This window comes from Erythrolamprus reginae, chromosome Z (assembly GCF_031021105.1).
Source record: "Erythrolamprus reginae isolate rEryReg1 chromosome Z, rEryReg1.hap1, whole genome shotgun sequence".
In the NCBI taxonomy this organism is placed as follows: Eukaryota; Metazoa; Chordata; class Lepidosauria; order Squamata; family Dipsadidae; genus Erythrolamprus; species Erythrolamprus reginae.
In genome coordinates, this window is record NC_091963.1 from 143,169,287 (window position 1) to 143,192,471 (window position 23,185).

Genomic DNA, 23,185 nt, shown 5'->3' on the forward strand with positions numbered 1-23,185 from the left:
ATTTTCATTTTTTTTTTTTTTAAATTGAATTGATGTCATCCTCTAAGGATGAGAAACTCACCGGTGAATACAGGGAATACCTTTCTGGTCTGGAGGTTTTAACCAACACGGAAAGGAAGAAACTGATCAAGAAATGGGCCTCAATTCAGTTTTAGTGTTTGTAAAAAGTCTGTGTCGGAACTCGTCCTACACTCTGGCCGGTCACAAAAATGGCAGTTTCCAGTCTGCGCAGGAGGAGCAGCTCTCCAGAGTCACGTGAATAATATCTACAAACTCTCTCTCCTCCCGGAGTGGTTTTGCCTCTCTCAATCTAACATCCGGCCATGATTTCCTTGCAAATGATACCCTGCTAACAAATAAACCATCATTTTGCCATCCCAGAAAATGATAGGGACGGGATTTTTGGACACATTCTGTAAATCAACCCAGTTTTGAGGTGCACCAATCCAAAAATTCTTACCTTGACGATGCATCGTGTTGCCCAATTGGAGGTTACAAACGGGACACAAGGAATTTAATACCAAGTAAGGTAGGTAAAACTTTTGTGTTTATTTTAATCAAGCAGCAGAACCTGAAGCATAAAGGATCCATTTAAAAGGGAGAAAGGCACCAAGTGGCTGCTCCAATCCACACTTGGACATAGCAATGGTGTTGCTAAGAGATGATGCCTGCACACAACGTGTGAAGCATGAGATTTCTAACACATTTGGGGAGGAAGAAAAAGGCCACTATATTTTCAAAGGTTGATTTTTAATTTTTAAAGAAACTAGCTCCAGTTGGCCTCTGTGTCACTTGACATACAAGAACATGATCAACTTGCAAGCAACCACAAAGCTTTTTGGAAGAGGTGACATTTGAAGGAAGGAGAAAAAAGATAATGGAAGAAGCAGTTTTGCTTGCGGCAAATTTTCTTCTGTTTTTACGTTTATTTTCTTTAATCATCCGAGGACGAGAAAGCCACTGGCGCCATGTCCAGAACTTATGGCTAACCCAAATAAAAAGCATCTCTGGCAGTTTGTTGGATGTGTAATTATTTGTCGGGTTTGTGCTCTTTCCATTACTGTGAGAGGTATATATCAAAAATGAGAGGTAAATTGTAAACTTGAGAATGGTAGGTAACCTAGTTGGCTTGGATCACCCGTAGAAGGACATCAGGAAATAGATGGAGAGGTGAGTAAAATGACACTTTAAGACACATGGACTTTTGTTTGGCTTTCCCCCCCCATGGCTGACTGGGGAATTCTGGGAGTTAAAGTCCATATGTCTTAAAGTTGCCAACTTTGAAAAACACTGTCCCACACCCTCTTAAAGTCACCAAGTTTGAAAACCACTAGCCCAATACAATCCTAAAGGGAAGTTGGTTGCCAAAACTGCTTTTTAGCCAAGAGCACGTCCATTGGCATTCAATGTCCATCTCCTCTTTCCTCCGTCTGGGTATGGAAAAAGTTCCAGATACCACAGCCATCATGCTCATTTGATGGTCTGCATAACAAAGGGATCCAGGATCACAGCCGCACTGGATTTCTGGCAAGTGAAGACAGAACTGTCCTTTAACCAAACACACCAGGATTCAGGAGCCGCAAGCTGCACACAAAAGCGTAAAAATGTTCCGCTGTCCACGGCGGTTGAGAAAGTGCCAAGGGGACCTCTGTATTTTGCACAGCACTGGAACTTAGAGGGCTGTCTCAGAAAGAAAGGAAAGAAAAAGAGAAAGAAAAACAAAAGAATTGGTCATCACTGGGCAGAATCACAAAATTATGTCCCTAAACCCACACGGTCATCAGCTGGCAGTCTTCAGAGCAGGCAAACCCTTCCCCAATATGATGGGACTTAAACCCTGGAGTTAAAGCCACAATTGAACCTCTAACTTTCGTCCTTGGGTGAATTTTGCCCCATTTTATGACCTTGCTTGCCACCGTTGTTAAGTAAATCACTGCCATTGTTAAGTCAGCATGGTTGTTAAGTGAATCTGGCTTTCCCATCACCTTGGCTTGTCAGAAGGTGGCAAAAGATGGCGAACATAATGAACCGAATGCCACACGCCCGAATTTTGATAATGTGGCCACCGGGTTGCTACAACCGCCCTAAGTGAAAAACGATTGTAATTCACTCCGTTTGAGCCATTGCTAAACGAACGGTTGTAAGTTGAGGACAATTTGGAGGGAAATAAGAGTGGCCTTTCAAACAGTCTTAAGAAAATTATTGCAAATCTTTTAAAGACCCCAAACCCCCCTTCATATTGAGCTGAGGTTGCATTTAATGGAGATGCCTCTCAAAAGTCGGAAGCCAACCTCTTAATTTTCACTGCCTTTTTTTCATAGCCCTGTAATGGAACGTTGGTTCTTATCCGATACGGTCCTTCTAGTTGCTTGGCTGGAGCATCCTCCTGTGGATAATGACTTTTGTTGTTAGGAGACTTGGTCAAAATAATTTCCTGGTCACGCCCCTCTGCTTGGCTGGCTTCTCCAGTTTTTTGAGCAACTTGAAGGCAAAAGTATTGACAACCAAGACAACCACTGTGGATACCGGACTGCCAACCCAAAGAACTCGAGATGGAATGGATGCTCCAGCCAAACAACTAGAACGTATCAGGTAAGAACCAACGTTACTTGTCAGTTGCGATTGTCACATTGTCACAGACGGAGTGGCTGTGGGTCTTGCCTCCCAAGGACAATTCCATCTGTCCGTCCATTACCCTGGGGGGGGGGAACTACTGACCCCCTCAGAGAGGGTTCGCAACTTGGGCTTCCTCCTCGATCCACAGCTCACATTGGAACATCATCTTTCGGCTGTGGCGAGGAGGGCGTTTGCCCAGGTTCGCCTGGTGCATCAGTTGCAGCCCTATTTGGACAGGGAGTCATTGCTCACAGTCGCTCATGCCCTCATCACCTCGAGGTTCGATTACTGCAACGCTCTCTACATGGGGCTACCTTTGAAAAGTGTTCGGAAACTTCAGATCGTGCAGAACGCAGCCGCGAGAGCCATTGTGGGGCTTCCAAGATTCCCCCACGTTTCTACAACACTCCAGGGCTTGCATTGGCTGCCGATCAGTTTCCGGTCACAATTCAAAGTGTTGGTTATGACCTTTAAAGCCCTACATGGCATTGGACCTCCGGAACCGCCTGCTACCGCACAAATCCCAGCGACCGATAAGGTCCCACGGAGTTGGCCTTCTCCGGGTCCCGTCGACTAAACTGTCATTTGGCGGGCCCCAGGGGAAGAGCCTTCTCTGTGGCGGCCCCGGCCCTCTGGAACCAACTCCCCCCCGGAGATTAGAACTGCCCCCACCCTCCCTGTCTTTCGTAAACTACTCAAGACTCACTTATACCACCAGGCATGGAGAAGTGGAGATATCCCTTCCCCCTAGGCCATTACAATTTATGCTTGTGTGTATGTTTGGTTTTATAATAAGGGTTTTTAGTTGTTTTAGTATTGGATCGTTACATGCTGTTTTTATCATTGTTGTTAGCCGCCCCGAGTCTACGGAGAGGAGCGGCATACAAATCCAATAAATAATAATAATAATAAAATAATTGTTGGTACTCGGCAAACTGGTAGAGAAATTATGTGAACCCCACTTCTGCCCAGAGAAGATAGTGGTTATAACCTTGTGGCAGGCAGAGGAGAGAATTAAGGCACACTCACTTAATCCAGATGGGGTTGTTGAAGGTGATAAGCAGATCCGTTTCGTACTGGGGTAGGCGCAGCAGCACCAAATGCACACACACAGTGTTTCTGGCCTGCGGGTCAGAAAACAGGAACAAGGAATCCATCAGGCCTACCTGAAGCCTCCCATTTTATACCGATGGTAGATGAAAGCCGGCTTTCAACATCATGAGGGCTAGCGCCTCTTCTTTAAAAGAAGGGCATATTCACAGGGAGGGGGCAGAATCAGGTTCTTTGTTTCTCTTATGCAAGCCAATCATGGCCCATTCCTTTGGGATTAGGCGGCATAGAAGTCAAATTAATAAAAAATAATACTTCAATTGAGCACAACGAAAAGAGCTTTGCTTCCTGTCTGAATTAGATAAATACCAGGGCAGGAAAGAAACACAGGTACATGTAGTCTTCAATATATGACCATAACCATATGTGACCATAATATATATAGAAACATAGAAGACTGACGGCAGAAAAAGACCTCATGGTCCATCTAGTCTGCCCTTATACTATTTCCTGTATTTAATCTTAGGATGGATATATGTTTATCCCAGGCATGTTTAAATTCAGTTACTGTGGATTTATCTACCACGTCTGCTGGAAGTTTGTTCCAAGGATCTACTACTCTTTCAATAAAATAATATTTTCTCACTTTGCTTTTGATCTTTCCCCCAACTAACTTCAGATTGTGTCCCCTTGTTCTTGTGTTCACTTTCCTATTAAAAACACTTCCCTCCTGGACCTTATTTAATCCTTTGACATATTTAAATGTTTCGATCATGTCCCCACTTTTCCTTCTGTCCTCCAGACTCTACAGATTGAGTTCATTAAGTCTTTCCTGATATGTTTTATACTTAAGACCTTTGCTTGTTTGCCCTCCACAGGTGGTTGAACCTGTAAAACCACCATTGCAGAAAAATGTTCAGAATAAAGTTTGGCCAGCCGGCAGGCCACGCTTAGGAAATGGGTAATCTTGCCACTCACCTCCTCATTAAATTTAGCAATGTCCTGGCGGCACGTAAGTTTCCAGGCACTGCTGCAGCCTTCAAATGCCAGGGGAGCCAGCGGAAACTGTTCTTCGCTCAAAATCTCTGAACTGTCTGAGCTGCTCGCAATGTCTTCAAAATGATACCTGGCGACATGGGGTGGTTGAAAAAAAAGGATGGGTGGATATTGCTCATTGATCCACCCACCAATGAATCCCCAGTAGGAGGCAACCTTTATCCACAGCTCAGACTACTTTAGGGGAACCCCATCCCAAAATTTCATAGACGAACATGCTAAGGACTATTTTTATAGAAATAGTCCTCAGGTTATTGTGTCTGACGAACCCAACTAAAGCAAGCGGGGCCGAGGCAATCCAATCTCTTAATGCAAAACTTTATTGGGTACATCATTTTGGCAAAGATGAGGGCAAAACCAGATCTAACCATTTCCCCTGCAAACCCACATAGTTAAAGTTTGAATTCTCCTCCCCGCTATTAGACCAGGTCACATTGTCCGATGGAGCCTCCTGATATTGTTATGAGAAAAAGTCTTGGTTTTGGCAAACACCAGCCGAAGTGTCCTTGGTTCTCAAGATTGGCGTCTTGATGTTATGGAGCCTACATTCCATCTCCCCTTTCCCTCCTCCCTGGTTTGTTTGACAAGCTGAGATGCGATAAATAGTTTTAACAGCGAAAACATAATTTTGAAGCTTGACATTATTTATTGGATTTGTATGCCGCCCCTCTCCGTAGACTCAGGGTGGCTAACAACAGTAATAAAAACAGCACATAACAATCCAATATTAAAACAGTTAAAACCCCTTATTATAAAACCAAACATACATACAGACCTACCATGCATAAAATTGTAAAGGCCTAGGGGGAAAGAGTATCTCAGTTCCGCCATGCCTGGCGGCAGAGGTGGGTTTTAAGAAGCTTACGAAAGGCAAGGAGGGTGGAGGCAATTCTAATCTCTGGGGGGAGTTGGTTCCAGAGGGCCGGGGCCGCCACAGAGAAGGCTCTTCCCCTGGGTCCCGCCAAGCGACATTGTTCAGTTGACGGGACCCGGAGAAGATCCACTCTGTGGGACTTAACTGATGGGACCTAACTGATGACCCCAATTGAGTGGAAAATTTATGTTGCTCAGCAGTGAATTTTGCTCCATATTAAGACCTTTCTTGCAATTGTTGAGTCTGCGGAGAGGGGCGGCATACAAATCCAATAAATTAATAATAATAATAATAATAATAATAATAATAATAATAATAATAATAATTTATTAGATTTGTATGCCGCCCCTCTCCGAAGACTCGGGGCGGCTCACAACAAGCGATAAAACAATATTGTACAGGCACAAATCTAATATTAAGAAAAAACTAAAAACCCTATCAATTTAAAAAACCAAACAACACATACATACCAAACATAAATTATAATAAGCCTGGGGGAAAGGTGTCTCAAATCCCCCATGCCTGGCGGTATAGATGGGTCTTAAATAGTTTACGGAAGACAAGGAGGGTGGGAGCAGTTCTAATCTCCGGGGGGAGTTGATTCCAGAGGGCCGGGGCCGCCACAGAGAAGGCTCTTCCCCTGGGGCCCGCCAGACGACATTGTTTAGTCGACGGGACCCGGAGAAGGCCGACTCTGTGGGACCTTATTGGCCGCTGGGATTCGTGCGGTAGTAGGCGGTTCCGGAGGTATTCTGGTCCAATGCCATGTAGGGCTTTAAAGGTCATGACCAACACTTTGAATTGTGACCGGAAACTGATCGGCAGCCAATGCAGGCCACGGAGTGTTGTAGAAACGTGGGCGAATCTGGGAAGCCCCACGATGGCTCTCGCGGCTGCGTTCTGCACGATCTGAAGTTTCCGAACACTTTTCAAAGGTAGCCCCATGTAGAGAGCGTGCCAGAGTTCACTGCCAGAGTGAAGCTAGGAACACGGATCCTTAAGTGAATCTGGCTTCCCCATTGATTTTGCTTGTCAGAAAGTCATAACAGGGGAAATCACATGATCCCGGGACACTGCAACTGTCATAAATATGAGACGGCTGCCAAACATCTGAATTTTGATTATGTGACCGTAGGAAGGCTGCAACAATCTAAAGTTTAAAAAGTGGTCATTAGTTACTTTTTTCAATGCTGGTCTAATGCTGGTCACTAAATGAACTGTTTTAAATTGAGGATTACCTATAATCTTATTATCCTTAACCTCTCAAAATCAGCATTAGGAGAGAGACAAGAGACACAGAATGAGACATAGAGACAGAGAGGCATTAAGAGACACAGAGACAGACGGAAAGAGACAGACAGAGACACACAAACACACAGAGATGTTTTTTTTGTTCTAATTATTCTACTTTTCACTTTGTTTAATTTTCCTTTTTATTTTTCATGGGGGTTTTTATAGTCGTTAAACCGCCTCAAGTAGCTTCATGGTGAGACAGATGGATAATAAATTTAATAATACTATAGTAATAACAGCATATTTCTCGTAGCAATTTTTAAGCGGACCAAGAATCCTTTCGAACTTTTGGCTCAATATAGCAAGTCGGAAGTCTATCACTTTGTAGGAATACAGTGATACCTCGTCTTACAAACGCCTCATCATACAAACTTTTCAAGATACAAACCCGGGGTTTAAGGTTTTTTTGCCTCTTCTTACAAACTATTTTCACCTTACAAACCCACCGCCGCAGCTGGGATGCCCCAACTCTAGACTTCCATTGCCAGTGAAGCACCCGTTTTTGCACTGTTGGGATTCCCCTGAGGCTCCCCTCCATGAGAAACCCCACCTCTGGACTTCCGTGTTTTTGTGATGCTGCAGGGGAATCCCAGCAGCGCAAAAACGGGTCCTTCGCTGGCAACAGAAGTCCAGAGGTGGGATTTCCCATGGAGGGGAGCCTCAGGGGAATCCCAGCAGCACAAAAACAGGCGCTTTGGCTGGCAAAAGGGGTGAATTTTGGGCTTGCACGCATTAATCGCTTTTCCATTGATTCCTATGGGAAACATTGTTTCGTCTTACAAACTTTTCACCTTAAGAACCTTGTCCCGGAACCAATTAAGTTTGTAAGACAAGGTATCAATGTACTTGTTTTAAGCATGCAGGGAAGCCATGAAAGGGAGGGGGGTGTAACAACTTGCCCTATAACCCTTGTAGTTCAGCACCCTAACTGTCCTCCAGTTTGCTCACAGTTTTCCTTATTTTTTAAGAGGACCCAAACAGGACTGCAGCCAAGAATTTAAAAGTTCTTGATGCTGGCTTCCCACAGATCAGCCAAGCTCAACTAAGTGCTGCCACCTAGAGGTGACATTTTGTCATTTCTTCCCGCCCAAGGGAGTTGTAAAAGTGGAGAGAAGCTGGGGATTGAACCCAAGACCTCATACATGCAAAGCATGCGTTCTACCACTGAGCTACATCCCCTTCCCTGCCAAGCGCTCAGCAATTGGTCTCCTGTAGTACAATTAATTACTATATTAATGCTAATGCTAGTGCAGTGCAGTGCAGTGCAATACAGTGCAGTGCAGTGCAGTGCAATATAATACAATACAATACAGCTTAATAATTGCTTATCTTGGAAGTGAGCCAGTCTGGAAACATTTGCTTTCTAGAATATTTGGAGAGAAGTCCATTAATTTCTGCCTTCATGGCCTCTAATTAAAATAACATACGACCAGTCCTTGACTTATGACCATGGCTGTGCCCCTATCTTCGGTTGTTGAGTGAGTTTATCCCATTTTACGAACTTTCCTGCCGCTGCTATTAGGTGAATCAATGCAGGTGTTACGCTAGTAACAGGGGTCTTAAGTGAAATCTGGTTTGCCCAATTACATTAAGCGTGTAATTTTGTCCTGGGACTCGTTTTTTTATACCTGCGGGCTTGAAATTCCAGCACCAACCTGTCCTGCAATGAAATGTCCAACTTCGCACCACATACCTGGCAGCGTTTTCATCTGGCACCTCTGCTTGGTATTCTAGCAGTTCCACGATGACACTTTGATCTGTGTCAGGGTGAACGAAGACCTCCTGGTTGTCGGGAACCTGACGCATTTCGCTGCGAAGTTAAGACATAGACGGGGAGAAGAAGTTAGGGTCTCTACGTCTTTGTGAGTACGTGCTTTGTGAGTACGTGGATCTTCTAAAGACCCAAGAAACAGGTCACTGTCTATATCAGGGGTCCCCAAACTTGGCAACTTTAAGACTTCTGGACTTCAACTCCCAGAATTTTCCAGCCAGCTATGCTAGAGGGGGAAGGATATTGCAAAATCCCAATTCCCTCCCCATTCCGATTAAATCCCACAGAGTCGGCCTTCTCCTGGTCCTGCCAGCCAGACAATGTCACTTGGCTGGGCCTAAGAGAAGAGCCTTCTCTGTGGGGGCCCCGGCCCTCTGGAATCAGCTCCCCCTGGAGATTTGCACTGCCCCCACCCTTCTTGCCTTCCGTAAGAGTCGTAAGACTCACCCATTTCGCTAGGCTTCGTGTAATTAGGTCTCAGCCGCCGGGCCAACGAAATGAGATATATGTTGTATGCTTGAACTAGTATGATTGTTTTTAAATATTGGATTTTTAGATTGTAATTTTAAATTTAATTCGATTTGCCCTTGTACTGTACTGTTATATTATATGCTGTGAGCCGCCCCGAGTCCTCGGAGAAGGGCGGCATACAAATCTAATAAATAAATAAATTCCTTGGGACAGCCAGTCTAGCTACTCAAAATGTCCACTACCGGTTCTCCAGAACCTGTCAGAACTTCCTGGATGTCACTCGTGTCAGGAGCACCTGTAAGAATCCCAAACACTTTGCCCATGAAACCGGGCTCTCGAGCTCTGTTTTGGGATACAACGGCCCCCTGCAACCCTCTGCCACTGAAATTGTAGCTCAGGAGAGCCACGCGCAGCCCCTCCGGGCCCACTTTCCCCGGCAGAGCCACCACGGGCCAATCCTTCACTATTTTCAGGGTAGCCCTGCAGGCCAGAGCTAAGCACCCCGTAGGCCGGATCCGATCGACTGGTCTTGAGTTTGGCACACCTGGACTAGACTACTGAATTCCTGTAATCCATCAATGTAAAGGTTATTTCCAAACCAGAAAGACTTTTGTTTAACCCACGAGTTGCGTTGGGAAGCCTAGAGGCTGGTGGGAAAGCCAGAACGACCTCATCTGGGGAGATTTATTTATTTATTTATTTATTAGATTTGTATGCCGCCCCTTTCCATGGACTCGGGGCGACTCACAACACAATAAAACAATTCAAAACAAATCTAATAATATACAATTTAAAATTTAAAATAGTTAAAAAAAAAACATTTTTAAGCAAACATACCTACAAACATACCATACATAAATTACATAGGCCCGGGGGAGACATCTCAATTCCCCCATGCCTGAGGACAAAGGTGGGTCTTGAGGAGTTTACGAAAGGCCAGGAGGGTAGGGGCAGTTCTAATCTCTGGGGGAAGCTGGTTCCAGAGTCGGGGCCGCCACAGAGAAGGCTCTTCCCCTGGGGCCCGCCAACCGACATTGTTTAGTTGATGGGACCCGGAGAAGACCAACTCTGTGGGACCTAATCGGTCGCTGGGATTCGTGCAGTAGAAGGCGGTCTCGGAGATATTCTGGTCCAATGCCATGAAGGGCTTTATAGGTCATAACCAACACTTTGAATTGTGCCCAGAAATTGATCGGCAACCAATGCAGACTGCGGAGTGCTGGTGTAACATGGGCATATTTGGGAAAGCCCATGATTGCTCTCGCAGCTGCATTCTGCACGATCTGAAGTTTCCGAACATTTTTCAAAGGTAGCCCCATGTAGAGAGCGTTACAGTAGTCGAACCTCGAGGTGATGAGGGCATGAGTGACTGTGAGCAGTGACTCCCGATCCAGATAGGGCCGCAACTGGTGCACCAGGCGAACCTGGGAAAACGCCCCCCTCACCACAGCTGAAAGATGGTTCTCTAATGTGAGCTGTGGATCGAGGAGGACGCCCAAGTTGCAGACCCTCTCTGAGAGGGTCAATAATATCCCCCCCCCAGGGTGATGGACGGACAGATGGAATTGTCCTTGGGAGGCAAAACCCACAGCCACTCCGTCTTATCCGGGTTGAGTTTGAGTCTGTTGACACCCATCCAGGCTGGTCAGGGCAAGAACCCAACCCACCTGATATCCAGACTTCCAGGAGGAAGGCAAGCTGAAAAGGCACCCCCGAAAAGGTGGCTTTCTTGGGTCTCTTCAACCGCCATGGTCGTTGCCTACAAGACAAACCAAAGGACAGATGTGTTGGGAGATCTACAGTCACACACACAAAATGGTAGCTGGCAGACCAGGGTGCGATGCAAACTGCCAAGTTTTTGCATAGCTTCCTTTCTTCGCAGCCAGGTGGAAAAAAGTGGGTAGAGTCTTTTTGGGAACCTACACTTAAAGGCACAAAATAAAATACAGTGATACCTTGTCTTACAAACTTAACTGGTTCCGGGACAAGGTTCTTAAGGTGAAAAGTTTGTAAGACGAAACAATGTTTCCCATAGGAATCAATGGAAAAGCGATTAATGTGTGCAAGCCCAAAATTCACCCCTTTTGCCAGCCGAAGCGCCCGTTTTTGCGCTGCTGGGATTCCCCTGAGGCTCCTCTCCATGGGAAACCCCACCTCCGGACTTCTGTGTTTTTGCGATGCTGCAGGGGAATCCCAGCATCGCAAAAACGAGCACTTCGCTGGCAACAAATGTCCAGAGGTGGGGTTTCCCAGTGACGGGAGCATCAGTGAAATTGCAGCATCACAAAAACACCGAAGTCCTCGAAACCCCACCTCCGGACCTCTGTGTTTTTGCGATGCTGCAATTTGTAAGACGAGGTATCACTCATTGGGAAATCCCACCTTTGGACTGTGCTTATTAAAGCACAGGTGCTTCACTGGCAACGGAAGTCTGGAGACAGGGCATCCCAGCGGCGGCGGTGGGTTTGTAAGGTGAAAATAGTTTGTAAGAAGAGGCAAAAAAATCTTAAAACCCGGGTATCTTGAAAAGTTTGTATGATGAGGCATTTGTAAGACGAGGTATCACTGTATATGGCAATCTATAGCAACCCAATTATTACAAGAAATATGTACATTTGCACCCCTGTACGAATCGGTTATATCAGTAACACGGCAATATCTTTTTTTTTCTTAAAGGAGTGACCATTTTTTGAGAGTGAGATGGATCAAAGTGAAGAAACAGTTCTGGAGTCCACAAGCCACCATTTTTTTTGCTACCTCCATCATCATCATCTTAATCTAATGACCCCGTAACCCCTTGAAGAGAAGTGCCTGGGCAATTGAATGGAGCTTGCAGAGTTTTTTAAATGGCCTGATGCCCTTCCTGTCACCAATGCCGAGTTTTGTTAATTTGAGCTGTTGGTGGCGCAGTTCTGAAATTAAGGCCCCAGTTGGCAAAGCCCACCTATACAATCTCATTTAAAACCTTGCTCTCCACTAACTCAGAATTCTTAGCTGGCAAAGATTATTATTATATGCTGTTTTATTGCTGTTGTTAGCCGCCCTGAGTCTGCGGAGAGGGGCGGCATACAAATCCAATCAATCAATCAATCAATACTAGGGAATTCTGGGAGCTGTAGTTCCAGCCTACAGCAAAAGATCCCAGATTTATTCTTTATTCTGTTTTCCTTTTGCTTATTTGTACCTTATCACAATCATTAAGTGTTGCAACTCATGATTCTTGACAAATGTATGCAGTGGTATACTTACAAACTTAATTCGTTCCGTGACCAGGTTCTTAAGTAGAAAAGTTTGTAAGAAGCAGCTTTTCCCCCCATAGGAATGTAAAAGCAAATAATGCATGTGATTGGGGAAACCACAGGGAAGGTGGAGGCCCTGTTTCTTCCCAGGAGATTCCTAGAAAGGCCCCACAGAGGCTTCTCCCCACCTTTTCCAGCCCTGTTTCCTCCCAGGGGATTCCTAGAGAGGCCCCACAGAGGCTTCTCCCCACCTTTTCCAGCCCTGTTTCCTCCCAGGAGATTCCTAGAGAGGCCCCACAGAGGCTTCTCCCCACCTTTTCCAGCCCTGTTTCCTCCCAGGAGATTCCTAGAGAGGCCCCACAGAGGCTTCTCCCCACCTTTTCCAGCCGTTTCCTCCCAGGAGATTCCTAGAGAGGCCCCACAGAGGCTTCTCCCCACCTTTTCCAGCCGTTTCCTCCCAGGAGATTCCTAGAGAGGCCCCACAGAGGCTTCTCCCCACCTTTTCCAGCCCTGTTTCCTCCCAGGAGATTCCTAGAGAGGCCCCACAGAGGCTTCTACCTGCCTTACCCGGTTACAGTTTCCGAGGCTCGTTTGTAAGTGGAAAATGGTTCTTGAGAAGAGGCAAAAAAATTGAACACCCGTTTCTTATTTAGAAAAGATTGTAGGTAGAGGTACCACTGTATTTTTTTAGGTACCCTGAGAGCATATGCACCAAAGACAAATTCCTTGTGTGTCTAATCCCACTTGGGCAATAAAAAATTCTATTCTCTTTGAAAATAGACATGGAAATAGATTAACAGAGATGGAAGGGACCTTGCAGGTCATCTAGTCCAACCCCCAGCCCAAGCAGGAGAACCTATATCTGCCGCTACCTAGGATGGAAATCACAACCTCCTGATTGCAACACAAGAGTTCCACCTCTGGGCCACAGCAACCAATTTCCAACCCTTTTTCAAATTTCCATATCTCCAGATAGTTTCCAAATCTCTGCAAGTAACGAAAAAAAAGAACCTTGGGGGGGGGGGGAGAGGGGGTTTCCTTGTAACTGCGTCACAATGGGAGGAATTCTCTCCCAGGGAATTCCGGAAACATGCGAAGAACCTATAATGTCAATGGAGGAGGTAAAGGTTTTTTTTGAAGCGGCCAGTTGACTGCTAAAGGAACCCACCCACCCACTCACCCACCTCGGGACGCTCCCTCCCCCTTTTCCAAAGACTCACCTTTCAGCCTCACGTGGTTGCACGCAAAGAGGCAACCTTCCTTTTAAAACGTCTCCCTTCAATTAATTCATACACACATCCCCGGGCCGGAACATTTAGCGAACAAAGCGACCAATCAGAAGCCGGCTCTCCTCCGCGCCTCGAATTGCCATTGTGACGATTACGGAAAAAAGGCGATGGACGAGTGCTTCGGCCAATCGCCGAGGCGGATTTGAAACAACGCGTTTAGAGCTTGGACGGCCCCTTAAAGGGGCCGTCGCTGAATTATAATTTTTTTAAAAAAATGATGTAAAAAAAATTACGTTTCTGAATTCGCGATCGGAGGATGAGAGTTACTTTCTTATATATTAAAAGTATGTTCAAAATAATGTCAAGTTTGCCATTCCCTTTATTTCCTTCCTGCTGCAACATTCTGCCTGTCAAAGACTACTTCAGCTTCAACCACAACAATACAAGAGCACACAACATATTCAAACTTAATATTAACCGCTCCAAACTTGACTGTAAAAAATACGACTTTAGCAATGGAGTTATCGAAGCATGGAACTCATTACCTGACTCTAGTATCATCCCCTAACCCCCAACATTTTACCACTAGACTTTCCATGGTTGATCTCTCCAGATCCCTAAGAGGTCAGTAAGGGGCGTACATAAGTGCACGAAGTGCCTCTCGTCCCCTGTCCAATTATCTCTTCTATATTACTATATATCTCTCCCCTATTCCTATATCCTACTTTCTACTCTTCCATTGATATATCTTATACCTATATCTTTTATTCTACCCTTTCATTGTTATATTTTACTATGAGCATATCCTCTGTAACGCTCACTATGGTTGATGGTTTTTTGGAAAGAAGGAAGGAAGGAAGGAAGGAAGGAAGGAAGGAAGGAAGGAAGGAACACCGCAGTCCTGATTTTGCACGAGTTTATTTATTTTACTTGTCAATCAAGTACAGTATAGGATAGTAGTTTATATAAACATAACATAGAAAGTACTGTAATGATAAAAGTCGACAATAGGACAATAGGACAGGGACGGAAGGCACAATCGAAATGATTTTTTAAAAAAAAACACGCGCTAGTCATCCTTCTGTATCGTAAATTAATATCGTTTGCTTCCATTAAACATAGTTTTGGAAATGCCGTGCCTCATTTAAATAAAAATTGGGTTCAGATTGCAACGATATATATAAAGACAATTGTACGGATTGCTTTCCTGTACAGTATCATGGAAAAACACGTGCTCCCCCTGTTGAACGTCTGCCTATTTTACAAAGAAAAAAAAAATCTAACCTGACATCTAAAGACAAAAAAAAAATCCTTTGTCGTACATATAGATGGTTTTATAACTTATACACATGATTACGGAAATCTCAGATCATTCTGGAAGTTGACGTCCACAAGTCTTAAAGTTGCCTAGTTTGAAGAATTCCGAGTTAAGGGTTTTAACCCCCCCCCCCCTCCCCGCCTTCCCTTGGAGGTGGTGAGACAAATTAAATAATACAATGAACAGAAAATTAAAATAAAACTACAGTATGGGTGTATTTCACCCTCAGAATCTGTAATGAATCCCCTAAACCTCTTTCTCCACTCTCTGGTCATGATTCACTTAATATCCGACCCCTTAGCCGAGATGGGCGGTATATTAAATTAAGAAAAGACTCGAATCAGGTGGAACCTCGTTAACTCCAGAAACGGAAACCTATATAAATAAGGAGTTTGTGAGCAAAGTTAAGTAGTAGCTGGGCTTGTTTTTTGCGCTTTTAAAAACAAACGAATGTATTATTAGCCAGGTGCTACAGGCAAACGGCTTTTTTCTCTCCAATATGAGGTCTTTCGTGTTTGTATGGTATGTGGCTCGTTTTATTTCTCATTTTAAAGGGGTGGGGGTTGTCTGGAAAAGCAGTGTCTGATTTTTGTTTAGAAAAAAGTCAGGGGGATTTTAACTTGGTGAAGTCTTATGAAATTAGGAAAGCTGAGGGGGGGGGGGAAACCTTGGAATGTGTTTAAAAACCAGATATGAATGTTTGGAATTTGGAGGGGGGGGGGTTGGATATAATTTCCAAATACATTAATGAACTTTACTATTATTTTATTAGTTTGTCAAAAGGGTACAAGATAGCAAGTGTGATGAACATGAACAAAGAAAAGAAATAAAAGGGGGGGGGTTGTAAGACAAGGATGGTAGGCAAGCTGGTGTGCTTACGGATCTCTTAGGAATGGAGTGAGGTCCATGGTAGACATTTTAAAGTTGAAACTTTGAGGGTTTGAGGATGTAACAACAGAGTCCGGTAGATTATTCCAGGCGTTGACCATTCTGTTGCCCAAGTTGAATTTGCTTTCTTTGGAGAAAGTGAAACACTGAACCACTAAGAGTTTTTTGTTTTAAGGTGGCACAAATCTGTGAATAATTTATAGAATTGTGAAGTATATTTGTTACAGCTCTGTTCTTCTAATCTAAACCAATATTCTGGGTTCACAGCATAGCCCAACATCCAAAATTGACCAGATGGTGGGTTTTCACAGCCTGCAGGCTAAATTATCTTTGGTTACTTTGGGGTTTAAAGGGTCATGTGAACCCAGCCATGGTCAGTTTGTGGTTAGTTTTTGTAACCAAGTGGGAGAGTATGAAGTAGAATAACAGGATAATAAAGTTGGAAGGGACCTTGGAGGTCTTCTAGTCTACCCCTCTCAAGCAGGAGACTCTAGAGCAGAAGTCTTCAAACTTGGCAATTTTAAGACTTGACTTCAATTCCCAGAATTCTCCAACTATCATAGCTTGGCTGGAGAATTCTGAGAGCTGAAGTCCACAAATCTTAAAGTTGCCAAGTTTGTGGACCCCTGCTCTGGAGAGAGTCCATTTCAGACGAACAGTTGGCGTACAAACTTCTATGGAGTATCCATAATTTTTGAAAACAAGCTTTTTCAATGGTTTGTGGTTTTTATTTATTGTGACATAGGCTTGCTTTGTATTCCTCTGTAGGAAGTTTATTTATTGGATTTGTATGCCGCTCCTCTCTCAGTTAGCACCAACCCCTCATTTAGAGGAATAAAATATTTTAGCAAATATTAAAAAGGCAGAATAATATATAGAATATCCCTGGCTAACAAATGGAGAAACACATTTTAGGCAGAAAAAGACTTACTCCTAGTAACTTTCACCTTTGTCAATGTGGCCTAGAGGTGGAGCTCTTGCCTCACAATCAAGAAATTGCGAGTTCAATCCTAGGTTAGAGGCAGATCTAAGATCTCCTGCTTGGACTAGATGACCTGCAAGGTCCCTTCCAACTCTGTTAATTTGTTAAATCAAGGAATGGGACCAGCTCACTCATTCCCTCCCCCCTTTGTTAATATCCTGGGCCAGTCTGTTCTAGGTAACAAAGATCTACCCCTTTCAGGCAGGCTCATCTAACAAACAGAAACTCACCACATGATGACACCTGGGAAGATTGCATCAGCCAACAAGGCTGGACTCAGGACAACCTAGAGCAATATTTTTTCCCTTGGGTGCTGAAAGAGCATGAGCCTGTGCTATCATGCATGCACAAGTGCCCACACTCATCATTCAATGCAATTTCCACCCCCCCCCTTCTATTTACATATGTATGAATCTCAGTGACTGCCTGGATAAGTCAGGTTCTTTTGAAGTGGTTTACTATTGCCTCATTTCTAGGGCTGAGAGTTTGTGGCTGGCCCAAGAGGTTATCTGGCTAGCTTTGTGTCCAAGGCCGGACTAGAACTCTATTCTCATGCCTTGACCACTAAACTGGCTGTCTCTTGGGTTGATAGGCACAATAAAAATATTATTTGGCTATTGTTTATTTGGAATTCTTTTATACTTGACAACTTCCAGATACAGTACCTGAAACCTTCGGCAAATGAGCCATATTGGTCCAAGGTGCCCTAGCGAAATCTCTTGATTTTAAAACTGTTTTATCATCTCTTCACGAACTTTAGATGGCTATTCTGCCCGAAACATATATCCATGCCTAAAGTAATTTGCTAATTCAATTTAGCCTCTTACTGTTTCTACTCTAGTTGGTGTTTCTTCCTTGCCAGGGAAGATCACACACAAATTATGGTGGCTAAACATCAATCCAAAGCAGAACTAATTTTGATATTTTTTTTGTCTCTGTTTTTCCAATAGTGTCCTATTCTATGTATTGGAGAGCCAGGTTATAGTGTCCGTGCCATTCCCCACAGGTAAGTGTGTTGACTCTGCAAGGGTAGTGAAAAACATTTTCTGATTTTATGTTTTAAATACAAATACAGTGGTACCTCTACCTAAGAATGCCTCTACTTAAGAACTTTTCTAGATAAGAACCGGGTGTTCAAGATGTTTTTTTGCCTCTTCTGAAGAGCCCCAGCCCAGAAAAATTTCCCAGGAAATTTGAGAGCAGCATGAAGGACCGGCCTGTTTCCTGCCATTCCGCCTGTGTTTCTCTCTCTGGCGCAGTGTATAGAAGGCGCATTCTCCTCCTCGCCACCTCAGAGTCCCTCTTTTCTTTTTTTTAAGCCTTAAAGTTTTGGATTTTTTTTTATTCCCCTCACCCTACCTTCTTCCTTTGGCAGCGACTGTCCTCCTCCTCTTCTTCCTCCTTCTCTTCTTCCTCCTCCTCCTCCCACCCAAATTCCGAGGTTTTAATTTTTCCTAATGGGTTTGCACGTGTTATTTGCTTTTACATTGATTCCTATGGGAAAAATTGCTTCTACTTAAGAACTTTTCTACTTAAGAACCTGGTCATGGGACAAATTAAGTTCTTAAGTAGAGGTACCACTGTGGACCCAATCACTCTTCTGTATTAATTTTCTGCTAATCGGTGATGGTTATTGCCTCATATTTTTCAAGTTTAGCCTGGCTATCTTCAGTTAAAAATAGATGTACAAGGAAATGGCTAGCATAGAGAAATCACTCGCGAAAATGTAAGTAACACACAGGAAGTAGTTGTTGAATTTTTGTGCATACTTTAGTTAATACAATACAGTATTTCTAGTCGAACTATTAGATCCTCAAAACAGTTATGTTTCCTATGCCATCCATCTGGTAAACTCACAAGATTGTTTTTCTCGCCATAAATATTTTTGCATCAAACAACTATGTTGTTTCTCTGTGTCGTATAATATATGTAGGTATATAATTTTGTATTTGTCTTGTCATGTTTATGTAGTGTAAAATTGGAGGTGTTGACTCTTTAACAGCTGTATGCAATGAAATTTCATTTTTGATATATGTCAATTAGTGTACATTTAAAGTGACAATAAAGCTATTCTTTTCTATTCTATTCTATTCTACTCTCATTCTATTCCATTCCATTCCGTCTCCTATTCTATTCTATTATGTTCTGTTCTATTTCATTCTATTCCATTCCATTCCATTCCATTCTGTATAATCTAAACCAGTGACTTTCAACCTTTTTTGAGCCGCAGCACATTTTTTACATTTACGAAACCCTGGGGCACATTGAGTGGGGGGGGGGCGCTAAAAAAAGTTTGGACAAAAAAATTCTCTCTCTCTTCCTCCCTTTTGCATTATTTCTCTCTCCCTTCCTCTTTCTCTCCCTCTTTCTTTCTCTCTCTCTCCATCCCTCTTTCTTTCTCTTCCTTCCTTCCTCTCTTTTTTGCTCTCTCTCCCTCCCTACTTCCCTCTTTGTCTTTCTCTCTCTCTCCTTCCCTCCCTGTTTCTCTCTCTCTCTTGCTTTCTTTCTCTCTCTTGCTCTCTCTCTTGCTTTCTTTTTCTTGTTCTCTTTCTCTCTCTCTTGCTTTCTTTCTCTCTCTCTTGTTCTCTTTCTCTCTTGCTTTCTCTCTCTCTCTCTCTCTTGCTTTCTTTCTTTCTCTCTCTTCCTTTCTTTCTCTCTCTGAGCTTCGCGGTACACCTGACTATGTCTCGCGGCACACTATTGTGCCACGGCACACTGGTTGAAAAACACTGATCTAAACCAATGTTTTTCATCTATGGCAAATTTAACATATGTGGACTTTAACTCCCAGAATTCCTCAGCCAGCATGGATGGCTGGGAAATTCTGGGAGTTTAAGTCCACACATCCTAAAGTTGTCATGATTGAGAAATACTGCAAAAATAAAAATAAAAATCCAGATGAGATCATTAGAATGAGAAATCAAATTTCGCAGAGCTGCCTGTGGCATTGGCTCACAGCACAAGCTAGCCTGAATCCTAACACATCCTCTTATGGTTTAATGCAATGTGTGAAGCCAGTCTCAACAATTTCCAGAGGTGATCAGTAGAGCTGAGTTTTTAAGTAGGCAGCCAGAAAACTGTTTTCTGGAAGCCACAAATGGCTGGTGGGATGGGGTGGAGGGAAGGAAGTCTCGTTAAATTTTTGTTTGTTGGCTTATTAGAAAAAAATATTCTCTTTTGTGAAAGGAGCTATACGAACTGAATGTCGTGAACGCTACTTTTGGATATGGCTGGACAAATCTGCATTGGGTCAAAGTTCTTGGAGTTACAGTGTATTTAGTAAGTAAACGGGCTGGTAAGAATTCAATTCTGCTCTATGGTATTAGGTAGTTTCTTTTTTTAATTTTTCTTTGTTTGTTTTGTCAAATACATATTGGTGACATAAAAAGATATAATAATATTTATATACATGATACTAATAAAAGATAAACTTTAGGACAGGAGACGGAAGGCACTCTGGTGCACTTATGCACGCCCCTTACTGACCTCTTAGGAATCGGGAGAGGTGAACAGTGGATAGTCTAAGGGTTTGGGGGTTAGGTGATGATACTACAGAGTTTGGTAGTAAATTCCATGCAACAACTTTCTCAAATATTCTCAGAAATATTTAGTGCTTGCTCAAAGACACATTCCCTTGTTCCTGAGTTGGAGTCAACTAAAATAAACATAATACATTATACATTAGTTCTAAAACCTTTTCAGTATATAAGACACGCCTTTTTTCTTCCCTAAAAGAGGCTGATAGTATTCTGAATGTAGCTTTCTTCTTCAGCCCTTATTATCTGCTGACTATCTTCTCAGCTCTTACCTTGTAAGCTAGAAACATAGAAAAATAGAACTCTGACAGCAGAAAAAGACCTCATGGTCCATCTAGTCTGCCCTTATACTATTTTCTGTATTTTATCGTAGGATGGATCTATGTTTATCCCAGGCATGTTTAAATTCAGTTACTGTGGATTTATCTACCACGTCTGCTGGAAGTTTGTTCCAAGGATCTACTACTCTTTCAGTCAAATAATATTTTCTCATGTTGCTTTTGATCTTTCCCCCAACTAACTTCAGATTGTGTCCCCTTGTTCTTGTGTTCATTTTCCTATTAAAAGCACTTCCCTCCTGGACCTTATTTAACCCTTTAATATATTTAAATGTTTCGATCATGTTCCCCCTTTTCCTTCTGTCCTCCAGACTATACAAAGCTCTTTCATTGTTACTCTCTGCCAAGAATGTTTTCCAAGCCCTAAGTCTTTGCAGGTTCCCCCCCCCCATTGGTCTAACTTGCTCCAAAAGTTTATTTCCAGCCCTAACCAGGTGCTAATGATGTTCCCAGCTCTTACCGGCTTGCAAGTTCTTTCATTGTTCCTCCTTGTGAGGAAAGTTTTCAAAACTCTGTCTTTGTAGGGGGTTTTTTCCATTGCTTTACTTGCTCTGAATATTTCTTTCCAGCCCTAACCAGGTGCTAACAATGTTCCCAGATCTTACTGGCTTGCAAGCTCTTTCATCATTTCTCTCTGCAAAGAAGAATGTTTTCCAAACCCTAAGTCTTTGAAGATTTTTTTCCCATTGCTCTACTTGCTCCGACTGTTTATTTCCAGGTGCTAATGATGTTCTGAGCTCTTACTGGCTTGCAAGCTCTTTCATTGTTACTCTCTCAGAATAAAGTTTTTTTAAAAAACCCTTAACTAGGGAATAAAATAATGTGCTGCAGCTGACCAGACAAAGGACGCTAGCCAGATAAATACCTGGTAAGCAGATTCTTTTCCCTATTTTCCTCCCCAAAACTAAGGTGCGTTTTATACTTCGGTGCATCTTATACACCGAAAAACACGGTAGTTTCCATCCATTGCTTCTTGTCCTACTTCCAGGCGCTTTGGAGAATAGGGTGACCCCTTCCTCCTTGTGGCAGCCCCTCAAATATTGTAACACTGCTATCAGGTCCTTCTTTTCATACCTATTGTTATGGTATGATGAACCTCAAGAGCAGATGCTGCTGCAAACTGGCATGGATAACAAATTTGTTTCTTTTGTTTTCCTAGATGAACGTGGGCAGCGTATCTCTATAACTGATAACATCGCTACCCAGTGTGGACTCACCCATGGCGTTGACCTCAATGGAAACCCAGAAATCCGTATCTCATTCCTGGCTTGCTCCGTCCGCAATATGGTAAGAACTTATGCCCTGCCCTGCTTGAAGTTTTTAAACCAGATTCTGTAGTGAGGGGCACTTGACGTGGATTTTGTAACTTGTAAACTAACATAGTTTGTATTTTAATGTGACTTGTTTTCTCTCTTTTAAAATGATTTTTGGACTCGTTACCAGTTGGAATGTAGTGTCCCGGGGTCATATGATCGCCTTTTGCAAGCTTCTGACATAGAAAGTCAATGGGGGGGGGGGGGGGAGCCGGATTCTCTTGACCACTATGTTACTAACTTAACTGCAGTGATTCACTTAACAACCGTGGTGAGAAAAGTCGTAAAATGGGGCAAAATTCACTTAACAACCATCTCGTTTCGCAATAGAAATTTTGGACTCTTTTATGGTTGTAAGTTGAGGACTACTAAGTCATTACAATCACAAGCACTTGAAAATGCTCTCAGATCTAACTTGATATATGATTGATTGCATTTCTGAAGTTCTGGAGAAGTTTTAGAAAGCCCCTTGCCTCCACCTCAGATGTCCTGTTTCATTTCCCATTCAGCTTAAAGCTTTTGAATTTTTCTTGTAATCCCTTATCCAAATATTAGAACTTGAATCTAAAGGGAAAGTTATGTTTTAGAAGAGAATATTTGTAGTCAGGGTTAAACTTATGGCGTTCCCTCCCCCACCCCCCGGGTGAAATGTTCGGCCTGGTTTGGGCATAGCAGTTCGGCCTGGTTTGGGCATAGCAGTTCGGCCTGGTTTGGGCATAACAGTTCGGCCTGGTTTGGGCATAGCAGTTCGGCCTGGTTTGGGCATAGCAGTTCGGCCTGGTTTGGGCATAGCAGTTCGGCCTGGTTTGGGCATAGCAGTTCGGCCTGGTTTGGGCATACCAGTTTGGCCTGGTTTGGGCATACCAGTTCGGCCTGGTTTGGGCATACCAATAGCGGCAACTGCCAATGGTTTAGGAAACTGTTAATGGCGGTAGCCCTCGCACCTGGATGCGCCATTTTCTTTTTTTAACCCTCTGCATATAGAAAGCCTTCTATCGTCGGGTTTCCCAGATTCGCCCACATTTCACCAACACTCCGCGGCTTGCACTGGGTGCTGATCAGTTTCCGGTCACAATTCAAAGTGTTGGTAATGACCCTTAAAGCCCTACATGGCATTGGACCAGAATACCTCCGGAACTTCCTTCTACCGCACGAATCCCAGTGGCCAAAAAGGTCCCACAGATTTGGCCTTCTCCGGGTCTCATCGACTA

The 23,185-nt window shown here is 43.5% G+C and overlaps 2 protein-coding genes across 2 annotated transcripts in view; one reads left to right on the forward strand and one right to left on the reverse strand.

Annotated features, from left to right (window-relative positions):
- Positions 1–525: 525 nt before the first annotated feature.
- Positions 526–13,714, reverse strand: RANGRF (RAN guanine nucleotide release factor). Its single transcript, XM_070726538.1, has 6 exons — positions 13,591–13,714; positions 10,799–10,890; positions 8,583–8,699; positions 4,645–4,792; positions 3,646–3,740; positions 526–1,680 (listed from the first exon to the last, which is right to left on the reverse strand). Exons 2-6 carry the CDS (start codon positions 10,879–10,881, stop codon positions 1,551–1,553), a joined length of 573 nt encoding a protein of 190 aa, XP_070582639.1. The 5' UTR covers positions 10,882–10,890; positions 13,591–13,714; the 3' UTR covers positions 526–1,550.
- Positions 13,715–15,225: 1,511 nt separating this feature from the next.
- LOC139154428 (uncharacterized) overlaps positions 15,226–23,185 on the forward strand; it is a 39,636-nt gene continuing 31,676 nt past the window's right edge. The window contains exons 1-4 of the mRNA XM_070729021.1: positions 15,226–15,439; positions 17,738–17,793; positions 19,974–20,066; positions 21,821–21,948. Of these exons, the coding sequence (XP_070585122.1) occupies positions 15,417–15,439; positions 17,738–17,793; positions 19,974–20,066; positions 21,821–21,948 (300 nt within the window). The 5' untranslated portion in view covers positions 15,226–15,416. The remainder of the gene's footprint in view (positions 15,440–17,737; positions 17,794–19,973; positions 20,067–21,820; positions 21,949–23,185) is intronic.